The 14,571-nt window shown below is 32.0% G+C and overlaps 1 protein-coding gene across 1 annotated transcript in view; it reads left to right on the forward strand.

The window, feature by feature from the left end:
• The first annotated feature begins 10,367 nt into the window (after positions 1 to 10,367).
• Positions 10,368 to 14,571, forward strand: part of LOC124533509 (protein scarlet-like) — a 28,970-nt gene continuing 24,766 nt past the window's right edge. Inside the window, exons 1-2 of the mRNA XM_047108846.1 lie at positions 10,368 to 10,651; positions 13,765 to 13,957. Coding sequence (XP_046964802.1) covers positions 10,550 to 10,651; positions 13,765 to 13,957 — 295 coding nt within the window. The 5' untranslated portion in view covers positions 10,368 to 10,549. The remainder of the gene's footprint in view (positions 10,652 to 13,764; positions 13,958 to 14,571) is intronic.

The following is a 14,571-nucleotide window of genomic DNA, read 5'->3' on the forward strand; positions in this document are numbered from 1 at the left end:
ACGTCAGTTTTTATTTTAAACTTTTTTTTGAATTATAAAACAAACACTGACAGTTCATTTAATACAGACGTCGGAATAAATTAACATAGAAAAACGTGAGGTGAGGCTTCAATTACATTCACGTCGGCTTAGGACATGGAGATAATTTTTTTAGTACCGGTTTATTATATACTAGCCACCCGCCCTTTCTACGCACATGTGCAATCCTGATATTAAATATACTACTGGATGTCTTCATACATAACGTTCACAGAAATTTTGTCATTTAACAATAATTACATGCAGTAAAGAGTCAGATGGTCAGAGTATGAGTCGAGATGGCCCAGTGGTTAGAACGCGTGCATCTTAACCGATGATTGCGGGTTCAAACCCAGGCAAGCATCGCTGATTCATGTGCTTAATTTGTCTTTATAATTCATCTCGTACTTAGCGGTGAAGGAAAACATCGTGAGGAAACCTGCATGTGACAAATTTCATAAAAATTCTGCCACATGTGTATTCCACCAACCCGCACTGGAACAGCGTGATGGAATATGTTCCAAACCTTCTCCTTAAAGGGAAAGGAGGCCTTTAGCCAAGCAGTGGGAATTTACAGGCTGTTGTTGCTGTTGTTGTAAAGAGTCATATTGATCCATATCATTAATTATTAATTTCTAGTGTATATTCGGAGACGACATTGATGAACTGTGATACATTACACCATTGAGAGATCAAGAATGGCATCTACTATAAAATTATCTAGATACAAACGAATTACGCGGCAAACAATAAAAGGGTATTAAAATGTATCTCGTATAAAGGGTGGGTAAGTATTATATCAAATCAAATCAAATCAAATCAAAATAAACTTTATTCAAGTGGGCTTTTACAAGCACTTTTGAATTGTCAATTAAATTAAGTGAAGCTACCACCGGTTCGGAAAGTAGATTCTACCGAGAAGAACCGGGAATAAAATCAGTAGTTACTCTTTTTCAACTTTAAAAAATACAAAGTCATGTTAGTTAATACAATTATTTAAATTAACATATCCTGCGTGGAAGTCAACAAGTATTGATATCACGCTTTTTTATCATCTACAAAATCTTGTATCGAGTAATACGCCTTTTTTACCAATGTATTTTTTATAAACGATTTGAATTTACGAAGAGGCAAAGTTAAAAATGTCTGCGGAGTTTTAGTATAGAAATATACTTACCTACTTTTATATAAGAATACAATTCTTATTTAAAAGTAGGTATGTACAGTCAGAGTAAGAAAACCTTCGTCAGTTTTCAAATTAATTCCTTTATCAAGTCTCAAACTGTAAGTACTTTTTGAATCTAAACATCAAATAATTGCGACGCAATATGTCATTCTCAATCGGTAAAGTAGATTATCACTCATACCGAGCACACGAAAATAGATCTTAAGATGACGAACCTTTTCTTACCCCGACTGTACCTAAGTCTTGTCTTGCTATACTCTGTCATTGTCTAATATTCTGTATTGTAAAATATGTGATTGAAATTATTTATCATGTACAGCATAATTCATAATATTAAAATAAGTCTGACTATAAACGTTGATCTATATTCAGTAGATTAAGAAGTATCTTAACGTAAATTTTAAACCTAATTGTCATAAAAAGGCCTTCCTTAAAGGCAGGCACTGCATTTGGTGTTGCAGATGTCCAAGGGCGGAGGTAGTCACTTTCCACCAGACGAGTGTCTTGCCCATTTGCCACCTATAAACACCCATAAAAAACATCGATATAATTTTAATTGTTTAAATTGTGTACGATCATGTCGTCGAAAACTTTGTTAGTAAGGTTTATAGATTTTTTTTCAAAACTTCTGCAAAATATTTGTAGATAACCGTCATATTAATTTGTTATACAATATTAATCCTTCATTTAATAATTCATATTTTTTCTTATTTAACAATGTTGACCAGTAGTTTAATAGATATTTCATTTATTTGATATATGTAGAGGTGTGCGTCAAATCATGTTAATATAGGAACCCTCCCCTAAATATAAATAGGCTAACAAACCCTATGATTAATTAAATAAAAAAATATAACACTTCGCTCGGTCGATTCCGATTAGTATATCGGTACAAATTATATTGTATAGTATTAAATTATCTAAAAAAAATAAACATTATTGACTAAAGTCGGTACTGGTTTCTAGTCAATCATCAAAAAGTCATTAACCGTTGATCGAAATACGTTCACACCGTGTAAAATTTCATGTGAGGAAGCCGCCAATAGAGAATTAAAAACACAGATCATATATCCGATATACGAAACAATAATAGGCTAAAACTTTTTACAACATTCTGACACTTAGCTGGCGACCATATGGTACAATATGGCGTGACAGGTTTAAAGGTTTTTCACAGTTGAAGAGTCTGCGACTCCACGGCTGTCACGATCAAATAGGTTACAGTCATTTTATTGAAAGTTTGTATTTGTTTGTAGCCGCACGATTTCGTCACAACAACGTTACGTATTTATGAATTCAATTACTTATAATCATTTGGAAAAAGGGGTATTTTCATTTGATTAAATAGGTAATGAAATTATTAGTAATTTTCGAACTTCTGGCTGTAGCCAAAATGGTTAAGGCCAAATACTCGATATTAACTGCATATTTTTATATCTGACTTTTGCAGAAACTAACAAACTAGATGACCAGATGACATAGTTATATAGAATGATTAGCCATTGCCCGTGACTTTGCTCACGTGGAAATTTGTTATAAATAATTTAACAGAGTAATTAAAAATATGACGTTAATTTGAGATTTCTTTGTAAGCAACATTTTTGGTTCAATTTTCTTAGGCTAGATCCACCAGACTGCGCGTAAAGTTCACTGGTAGACAGGCTATTTCGAACTTTCCATCTGAAAAACAGTCCTCTCTTACATCTCTACTCATTTCTAATCAGTAACCCGAGTATAAAATTGTATGTAATTTCAAAATTTCCACTCTATCTCTAAGACGAAATGGCAATCCCTTTTTTCCCCATAATAACCATAATATATATATATATATATATATATATATAAATATATATAACCAGAAACGCTCAAATACCTATCTTCTAATTTTGAAATATAAGTCAAGTATCCCTAAAATAAAGTTTTATGTTTCTACCTCCAAAAGTTAATTACTTTCATACAACCTTTCTATCCCTACTTCATCCCTTAGGGCTAAAATATGCAGACACTTAAATAATTATCTGCTTATTTTTAATCAGTATCAGAAGAAAAATTTAAAAATGACGGACCTTTATACAAACGCTCAACCCCTGTTTCACCCCTTTAAGGTATATTCCTTATTATTTTTACGGTAAATTCCTTCTTATAGTGAACTTCACTTATTCAATCAAACGATACTACTCAACAAATTTTAAGGCCGTAACTTTAATAGTTTACGCTCGGCGATGATGATTCATTAGTCAGGAGATTTTATGTATTTAGATTTTTACAAAACAGGATTTAAATCCACGAGATGTCCATCCATCCATAGAAAATGACTTGCATGTGGCATTTCTAGGACGAGACTTGGATATTTTTTTTATGGTATAGATTGGCGGACGAGCATATGGGCCACCTGATGGTAAGTGGTCACCATCGCCCATAGACAATGACGCTGTAAAAAATATTAACTATTCCTTACATCGTCAATGTGCCACCAACCTTGGGAACTAAGATGTTATGTCCTATATGTACATAGATATAGCGTGAGTCAGTGTAACTACAGGCACAAAGATACACTGGCTCCCTTACCCTTCAAACCGGAACCAACTATACTGAGTACTGCTATTAGGCGGAAGAATAACTGATGAGTGGATAACCTACCCAGACAGTCTAGCACAAAGCCCTACCAACAAGTAAAATTAAATTAACTTGTAATATTTAATAATAATAATGACGGCAAAATGTGATTTGGAGGTTTTGCTGTAAATAAATAATAAGATAGTAATTTATATCAATGTAATTACATTTGCATACATTTACAGAAGTTGATTATGCAAATGAAATACACATATTACTTATAAAGCGAATAAATTAACACTTTCTGGGAAGATAAACACCGATAAACGTCATAACGATTCTTAGCTATTCTGTGTACATGCCATAGGGGTGTTGATTAAAGTGTAATAGTAATATGATCGTAGCTTATCATATCATTCTGCTCCAGAGCATGTTAGATACTTATGTTCATTTCACACTCATTTCATTCGAAACATATGTACATGTTTCCTTATATCAGTGCACAAAAAAATTATAAACACAAATTTATTACACGAAAACTCATCTTAATTATTTCATTCGTTTTTTTTTTAAACTAGTTGTTTCCTTGCATTATATGGTCCTGAGTGCCAATTCTACTTCACGTTAAAACATTATTTTGTAGTTACGTCGAAGTTGGTTCGGAATATAATCAGTATCTATATTTAAATATAAATAATGATAATTTATTTGGTGGCAGTTTCTATTAGGTAGGATAGGTGCGGGGGGTACCTATCTTGGCAGTGGGGGCTCATTAGATATTCTACAGACAAACAACAATACTTTGTATTGTATTGTTCCGGTTGGAAAGGTGAGTGAGCAACATAAACTATAGGTAATACAAGTGACATAATAATTTATTACAGTCTCCTGAACAAGACATTCGTAGATAATGTCGAAACATCGAAATATTTGGTAGAGCCAAATAAAAATAAAAAACATGGTTAATATCCCGTATTAAATAACTATAATAATGAAAATAACCAGTTAATTTAAAATCATATAATAACTTAGTTCTGCAAGTTCTCGGTGACATTGGAAATGTAAGAATATTAATCATAATATTTCTTAAGACACTAATGTGTATGGGCGGTTGGGATCACTTAAAATCAGATGGAAGATTTGCTCGTCCCCCTATCTATTTCATAAAAAAAAAGTAAAATTGGCCCTCGGCAACGATTAAACTTAGGTTATTTTTTGTGAATACTAGTCGAATTTGACAATATCATAACCATATGTTACGTGTTAGTAGAATTGTCCCTGTTCTGTCTTCATGAAACAAATCATGTTGCCAATAGCCTATATAACCTTCCTCATGAAATGCAAAGTTAAATGCTAATTTTCCATCCGAGAGGTAATTCTAGAGACGCACGTTTATATTTAAAAAAAAACTCTTCAGGTTATTGGTGTAAATGATGATGAAAGACAACCTTTTTCTTTTTTTTATGGTTTTATGTAACTTTAAAGATTACGAATATATCCGTGCCTTAGTTCCAAAAAGTCCAATGTGCATTATAGAGTAAAATGCAAACCATATTTTATCGAATTAATTTAAAATCTTTTTTGTCAAAACATATAAGTGCTTATGTTATATAATACATCCATGTATTAATTGTTTTTATTTACTGCTGGGCTAGGAAAAGGTTGGGAGCCTACTCCACCACCCCAAAGCGGGTTGGTGGATTACGTGTGACGCAATTTCACTGAAATTTGACACATTGTTTTCTCATGGCGTTTTCCTCCACCCCTAAGCACGAGTAATTAAGCTAATGACACAGCGGTGCTTGCTTGCCTCCAAACCCGCAAATCAGTGGTTAAAATACACGCTTTCTAACCACTGGGCCGTCTCGGCTCATTTCCAATAGTAAGAGTTATTGATATGTGCCTTTTGGATCCCAGGCCACAGATTTGGATTGTGTTAATGTTTTTTTTTTTTAAATGATCGTCGTTTCCTTCGATAATTTATTGGGTGATTAAATTATATAAATTTTTAAAATTAATGTTCTTTTAGATTTGGTTTATTTTGTCAAAGTTATTGACCTCCCAAGCAATACGAGAATGCGTTAAATAATTCCAAATCAATGCGATACGCTAATTAAATGATCCGAGTAGATTTTAACTTTGACGATAAATAAATATAAGTTTTTTTTTAAATATTTTACAACCTCAAATCAAACATGATAAATATTTTTACAAAGAGCATTAGCACAAATATGTTCTCAAAGCTATTAGTAGACTCGCTGCCTCTAGGCTAGGCTAATTGCCTGGACTTCACTGCACGAAACATGTGTTATTTATGACTAATGGGTTTTACAGAAGATTTTATACTAACATTTCTTTATAACGTATATCATACCAAAATATTATTGGAGCACATAAGTCCTAGAGTGGAGACTGCGGATATCCATAATCGGGAGGGGCAGTCAGTTGGAACGATGATCTGAAGAAGGTGGCAGAACTCGACTGGAGGGCGAAGATGCCCAGTTCATCGGTCTCTCTATGGCAATGATGTTCTAATTAACAGATATGTCATTAACGCGCAAAAAGTGAAGGACTAGAAAACGTCCTAATTGGGACGTTTGCCTTTAGTCGTTTTCATCATAATTATGCCAGTAATACGTTATAATACATCATAATTATGTAGTAATACGTTATAATACATCATAATTATGTAGTAATACGTTTTGCGTAATAAAAACATCTAGTTATCCCTTTTACTTATTGTTTTTATCAAGCTATCCTTTTTACTTGTAATGAAATGTAAAATAAACGGTCCCCGGCGCGGCACACTTTTTTCTGTTGTTTAGTATGGGTATAGCATATCTGTTTATTAGAATATCATTGCTCTTTGGTATGTCTAGTTTTGGATAACGATTGGCTGATAATTGATAAATACTTATACCAAATAATCAAGGATACTTTGCGCAGTGTAGCAGTATAGTTTAAACGTCAAGTTATCGGATTACCGCTACTGATCGTTTGCAACTTGTTTCGTCAACTTGATCTCACGATACGGCATCCGATATTCGAGTACTAACGCTCGTTCTTAGCTCATTGGCTTATCTTAATGTTTTCTTAATTTAAACAGAATGTCGGCTGATAAGTACGTATAATTTAATATTAATACAAAAAACTTCATACTTAAAAAAACAATATTTTAATATGTTTGTCGTTAAAACTTGTTAAGCATAGAAAAACATTTTTTTTTGTATGATCTATAAAACCTGATCGTATAAGTACATGGATAATACATTCAGTTTAATAAAAGTATTTATTTTCTTTAAGTCAATATTCAACGCTTTGACTAATGGACTTCGTTAGTTTGTGGGAGCTGACAAACCACAAGCTAAAAAAAAGAATGCGACGTGCATACCACGTAATGCATGCAATTTTACTTGCAAATGTATACTCAGTATGCCATCTATTGGCATACGCAAATTTGGCATTACAGCTACTTATTTTAATTACATATGAATTCTTGACAAACAATTTAAATTATAATACATTATTGATAGATATAATAAATCTTAGATCATGCACTGTATGAATATGGTTTTGCAGTTGGCACGCAAAACGAACTTATTTAAACACGGAGGCATTCTTGTAGGTGCTATACGTATATGAATGTTTACATGTGTGCAAAGCCTGCGTATGTGTGTGTATAAAGTAGGCTTTAATCTAAGTTAAGAGGATGAATGGATTAATACTGGCCACATAAGAGACTAATTCTATAATTCCATTGAAATATAGGCTAATCGCAATACATTTTAAATGTTTAGTATACTTCAGTTAGGTTCAATGTTATAGAAGGATTGGGATTAGAAAAAATGTATCTTATTTGTGATTTATATCACGATAAAAATTAAAACAAAAATGAAAAATATATATAAGTGACATAATAGCCTATCCCACTGTTAGGCAAGTGACTCAATTTCATCCGAATAATGCAAGTTACGGCGTGGTATCTTCCACCGAGTATAGCATAAATACTAAGCACATTTATTGGCGATAGGGCTTTGTGCAAACCTGTCCGAGTAAGTAACACCCACAACATATATTCTGCTGCATAGCAGCAATACTTAGTATTGTTATATTCCGGTTTGAAAGATGACATCTCAGCTCCCAAGGTTGATGCATTCTTTATTTAAAATATGGTTAAATCTTCATACGGTGCTAATGCTTATGGGTAGTGGTGACCACTCACCATCAGATGACCCACTTATACCCGACCGATGACCGATGCCATAAAAAATCTACGGTACTTACTAATGCACATCCGGATAGGAAACCCCAAATATAATCCGCTCTATTCCAAATATATTGACACCAAGCTATTATATATTATATCCAGCACATATGACACTTGATTAATTCATATATAACCTATTTTTTATTAAAAAAAATACGTAACAAGTCAATGAATGTTGTTTCTAAGGGCTTTTAAAAATAGAACGTTGAGAGTATAGGCAGAATGCATCTCGTCCCACACTTTTTTATTTCAATTTGGTCTTCGAATCGCCCGTTTATCACACAGGTCTCCCAATAAGTGATAAGCTACATACAAAACTTGTTCTCAGCCTGAGTCCTTAATGTTCCTGTTATGGGAGCCCGTGTATTTATATCGCATAAACTTAGTTCTTTTTCTTCTCTGATGCGAACATTTTAAACGTTGTGAAATAATATATTAATAGATCCCGCAAAAATGTTGTTTCTCGTGTGTGTAATAAAACATAATCAAAGAGTCTTCTCGTTGTAAAGACAGGCGTATAATTTAATTGAATAAAATGTTACGTAATTAATACCTAATGGCGTAGGGTGTCATGTTAGAAAATATTCATAAGCTTTGAGTGTTTAATTTATAGCCTTCGTTAGATTCCGATCTTAAATGCGACAATAACCATGAATGTTTCTTATTATACTCAGAAGACTACTTGTCATCTAGTGAGAAGCCTTAGTAAGTCGTCACAATCGCTGTAACAAATATTAATTATTCCTAACCACCACTGGCTCACTAACACTAATCCGGAGTACACGGAGTAGCAAATAGTATTATCATTTCAAATAATAATAAATAAAGTAATTAAACAAAATAATTAATCTTAACGTCACATAAATGTGCCTCTCGTTCATGGGTATCGAGAAGATATGTATCTAATTTCCATAATTATTATGCGAAAATGAAGTATACATCTATGTGTCAATTTAATTAAAATGCGTAAATGAATCTTATGTATATAACGTTAAGGTTAATAATTTAATGACGTGGCATGTTGTAAAATCCTTTCAACAAGTTTTTCCTTTAAGATAATCTTTAATGGGATCATAGTTAGTCATCGACTACGCTATTGAATTAAACAAATGCCCACTCCCAAAAAAACAATACGTTAAAATAGAAATGTCTCGGTTTTTATAGTTTTATTGTTCATCTTTAGTGACTTTTCTCATCCACGACACTTTTTAAGATCCAGTACTACATCCACAATTTTACTTATGTAAATGCAGATCATAATTCCCGATATACGCATCGATCAGCTACATTCCTTAATCGTAAAACATCAGAAGTAAGTGAATATGAATTGTGATGGAATATTGTATTGTATGGTTTACAATTCTTACCGTGGCAACGACTATAGGCGTTGGAATTTCCTATCATAACAGCCCTATTTGCAATTCAATATGTTACATAATATAAACACGCGGAATATACATAAAAAATAATATAAATCCGCGTAAACATATACACACCCACGAAATTACGTCAAAACATGCGTGTTTGTGCGTACACACACATTCATATCTTTTGACACACAGATCGGAATTCTGAGGACCAAATAACATGAGGATTCTTTAGAATTTTATTGCTGCGGATTTGATACAATATGAACCCTACCTTTTTTATTATACTTTAAATACATTTACAATGTTCGTAATAAACTAAAGTAACAAATATAATTGGCTCGATGAATGTAAACTATTTCAGTTTAACTATTGTAAGCCTTTCTTCACCTCCGTAAAAGGATTACATTACGACAAACGAAGGTTGACAATGGGTACTACTTACCATCTATGGTACGTACTATCAAGTACAAATACTAAAAATGCTACCTGCTTCACTGTTTTCGCTTTCTTAAAATTGCCTCTGATTGAGCAATCGTCAGCTAATAGGTTTATGAATTTGATTCTGTTCTTAACTTTATGAAGATAATTCCTTTCTGAAAGATTTAGTGTTAAATATAATAAAAAAAAAACTTAATGTTTCGTAATTACGTCGCACTGCGTACACATAGAGGTTCTATGAATGCTAAAGTGGAAATCCATAAGGGATACATCTATTAAATTGTTTCCTTCCATGACACTAAAAACACATTTATGTAAACATAACAATTAAACCACTTTTATTTTTTTTTAATTAATATGTTACGTAATACTACGTAATTTTTCAGACGCACTTCATTAATAACTCGATGTAACCTTACCCAGTGAACTTGTCTTATCATTGTTAGCTAACTTTCGTAAGCAGTGTCTTTCAAAATTTAGTACCATTACTGCATCTTACTGTTCGAGGAAACACAAATGAACCATAACGTGTCTCTTTCAGAAAGTATTCCATCTCTGTCGGGCACGGTCTCGCCATTCGTAAACCGGCGCCTGGTTCGTTCCGCCGTCGACTGCTTCCAAACTTCAGCACGCTCGTGATAAAATGTTACGTTCGAAATTCAACTAAAAACGTTTTTAATAATAATATTTTTTTTAATTTTGGTGTTTTGGAAAATGCGTTCGATATCTAAATATGATGCCGAAACGTCTTCAAAACACCAATCCACCGGACCCAGCTCGCATACATCTGATCCTGACCTAGTGGATGATCCTCATGTAAGTATATCATACAATAAATAAAAATATATACCAAGTTTTTAGCGAGATATTCTAAATTAAATTTTGATAACTATTGTTATTTTAACTAGTATATACTAACTATTATATCAAATTCTATATAATTTTCGAATTTATTTATGTCTGTCACTACGTATAATTTTTACATGACTGTAAAAGGTTAAAAGAAAGTTTGTTTTCGAGAGCGAGTGTTTATAATCAGCCGGTAACAATTTACTGCAAGTTAAAGATACATTAATTTTACCGTAATTGTAACTTTAATGAAATACAAGTTATTAAATAAAATTATGTAAGTTAAAAATTAAGTAACATGTACTTAAAAACCTTGGTCACTGTGCACAGAAATTATGCTTCAGTTCTTCGTAACAAGATCTTTGTAGAATCTAGATCACACTACTTAAGTCGTACCTATATCGTAGCAACACAGCAACAAAATAAAAAATACTGTTGCAACATAAGAAAGTTTCAATATTTTAATAATGAACTAATTACGCGATTGAGACTTTTGTTAATTGAGGATTTATTTTAAACCGGTTATTTCGAAAAGTATTTTGCCGGATATGTCTTTAACGTTTTTTTTTAATATTTTCAATGTTAGTCATAAAAAAATATATAATTAACAATTAGAATCCTCTATTTATCATTTTTATATGTTTGCCGGTTACAAAATGATATGTAAATGTCTAATTTATCAAATGCTAATTCTTAATCTCCATCCTAGCTAATATCGTCATATATACTAATCTGTTTTGTATCTTATTTTTCCTTATACATTTCGTCATATGAATGAAAGTAACAAACGATTTTATTTATAAAAACAGGATTACGTAATAGATTAATAGAATTTTAATTAATGAAAATTAAAAAACAACATTCATATATATAACGAGCGGTGAGATAAAATTGTATATAATGGTGCTGGTGGCCAGGAATTCGTCTGCATAAAAATCTGTTTTATGAAGCACCAAATCGGAAATATTGGTCCAACCTGATCTTAAAATATCTGTGGAAACCAAAAGAAACGCCATTATATCGGAGATTAATAAGTGTACGTACAGACAGACCTACAGATATATTTTTTATCATTCACGGTCATCATATTATTAATTTATTAAATGTGCACACAAAATAACTTTTGTTATATTATTAGCATCGCCATTTTTAGCATTCTAAAAATATTTAATTAAGCGACATAATAATTATAGTCGTAAATATATCCTTATAATATAGAAAAGCCGAATAGTTTGTTTGTTTGATTACGTATCACGTATTTCTTTGTCGTACTAAAAAAAAACATTTTATTTGTCTATCGACTCGTAGTTGCAAACTATTATCTACTTTCAAAACAAAATAGTAGAATGATTCATTTGTGTATGTACTGTTATGAGTGTTTGTGTTTCTGTGTCTTAAAAATTTCGTAATTGTATATAAAACTATTCTTTTCGAATCGATCACGTCACTAGATCCAGAATTTGATTATATTATGTAAAAAGTCATGTGAATGAGCCGAGATGGCCCAGTGATTAGAACGCGTACATATTAACCGATGATTTCGGATTCAAACCCAGGCAAGCACCATTATGTATATGTGTGCTTAATTTGTGTTTATAATTCATCTCGTGCTCGTCGGTGAAGGAAAGTATCGTGAGGAAACCTGCATGTGTCTAATTTCATCGAAATTCTGCCAAATTTGCATTCCACCAACCGCATTGGAATAACGTGGTGGAATATGTTTCAAACCCTCTCCTTAATGGAATAGTCCTTAGCCCAGCAGTGGGAAATTACCAGGCTTTTACTTTTTACTTTAAGAAGTCATGTATAAGACTAGGCAGTTTCCTTATTATTATCACGCGTTTCAGAGTTAACTTTTACTTTTTATAGGCAACAGTGACGTTTTAAGTCAACTGTCAAAAAATGAATAACTGTTCGGACAATGCATAACGTAATGCGACGTTGTACGGGGGCGGGGCAAGAACCACGCGGCGTAGCTATACTATAAACTAGAAGATTCGAGCCTAGAACAGGATTAATCGATTCCATTAATTTGACCTTGAACTAAACTTGATATGCGGAGATCGTAATTTCGTTACACCGGAGTCGTTTTAAAAAAATACACACGAAAATAAGAAAAGCGACAGTTTATTGAATATTATATGTAAGCATGCATATGAACTTGAAAGAAATCCCGCCAGTATTTTTATTGCTACCTTTTACGTGGGCTGAATTAAAATTAAAAATGGATACCAAATTCCGACGCTGCTTAGCCGCCATTTTGAATTAAAGGGGGGAATCGCAAAAAAGCTGGATTTAACTTGTTGTTGTAAATTGTAGAGCATCACTTTAGTTTTACAAGTTTACTTATACGAATCAATCGCTTGTATAAAGTATCAAGACATGTATATAATTATATAAAGTATACATTGTTAGTATTGTTATTAAATTAACGACTTTACTACTATGTAACTTGACTACATCTCAAACCTTTCTTTATACATAGACTATCTTAAGCATTTTTTAATCGGATGAATAGTTTCTAGGTCAGTATGTTCGAGTAAACAAACTTTTCAGCTTAATAATTTATAAATAATAATAGTTAATTGAATAGTGTCAAATATTTATCAGAGTCAGATCTTATACAATCTTTAAAGAATATTTAAATTATATATACATTAATATATACTTTAAAAAGTTTTTTTTTTAATAATTTTTAAATGAAATCTGTCGATTTAACATCAAGGTCAAGGTTACATATTTAATTTTTAATTAAGTGATTTAAAAAAAAATATAGTAAATAATTAGCCTTTATTGCTACTTTCGGCTTTGTGCAAGTCTGTCTGTGTAGGTACCACCAGCGCATCACATTATTAGCCTTCAAACAGCAATATGCGATGGCAACTTAAGGAATGGAGAATAAGATTAATATTTTGAGGATATGGGAAAGGAATTAATATATTATACCACTGTGTTCACCACTTACCATTAGATCCCCTTTACGCAGTAGCCCATTTATAAAAAAAAGACAAAAAAAATTATGACAAAAAATTAGTTTTTCCGCTTGTAAAAAAATTGATAATATATATTTTGTTTCACAGGAGCTGGTTTCGTCAGACTTAGTTTTTTTAGATAGTGGAATAACATATTCTAAAAATGATGAGCCGATGTGCGCTGAAGTGGAGGAGCTCCTGGGAACGTCGCCAGTGCCTCGACCCTGCACGCTTGTGTGGCGGGAGGTTTCAGTACATATAAAACTTAAAGATGGCAAATTGAAAAGATTAGTTAATAATGGTAAGTTGATTTTTTTTAATGTTCTCAACCGTATTCGTTCTCCCTCATTACGTTTTCTTTTAGTGCTGATACGATAATTGAAAAATAAAAAAAAATTATAACTACGATTATAAACTCTATCTGTGATACATATATATATATATATATATTTTATATACACTTTTCCCATGTACGAAGAATCTTTGCACGGTTTTCTGAAACAGATCACTATTTCGCCTTGAATACTTTTATATATTATATTATTTATAGCGATCATTTGTTTTTTGTTTTTGTTTGTACACTAAAGATATTTGTTAGTATCATTATTTTACACGTGTAAAGATAAGATTAGTTTGTAAATACACAATTTATATAAATCATATATTCTATTCAATTTCGTAAAATTATACGTTGTATTATAAGATCCCAAGTCCGACATAACTTAGAACGTTTTTTTTGTGACGAGTTTATCTGTGTTTATGTATTGCGTAAACGTTGGTACGCTGGTTCTACTCGTTGGATGAGTTGATTTAAGTCCTAAGATAAACTTATGATGCATTCTATAAAAGCAACAAAAAATATCATTTAACGTTTCCTTTTTACAACTGTTATTACTACATCATTTATATTTCTCC

Source organism: Vanessa cardui, chromosome 11, assembly GCF_905220365.1.
Source record: "Vanessa cardui chromosome 11, ilVanCard2.1, whole genome shotgun sequence".
In the NCBI taxonomy this organism is placed as follows: Eukaryota; Metazoa; Arthropoda; class Insecta; order Lepidoptera; family Nymphalidae; genus Vanessa; species Vanessa cardui.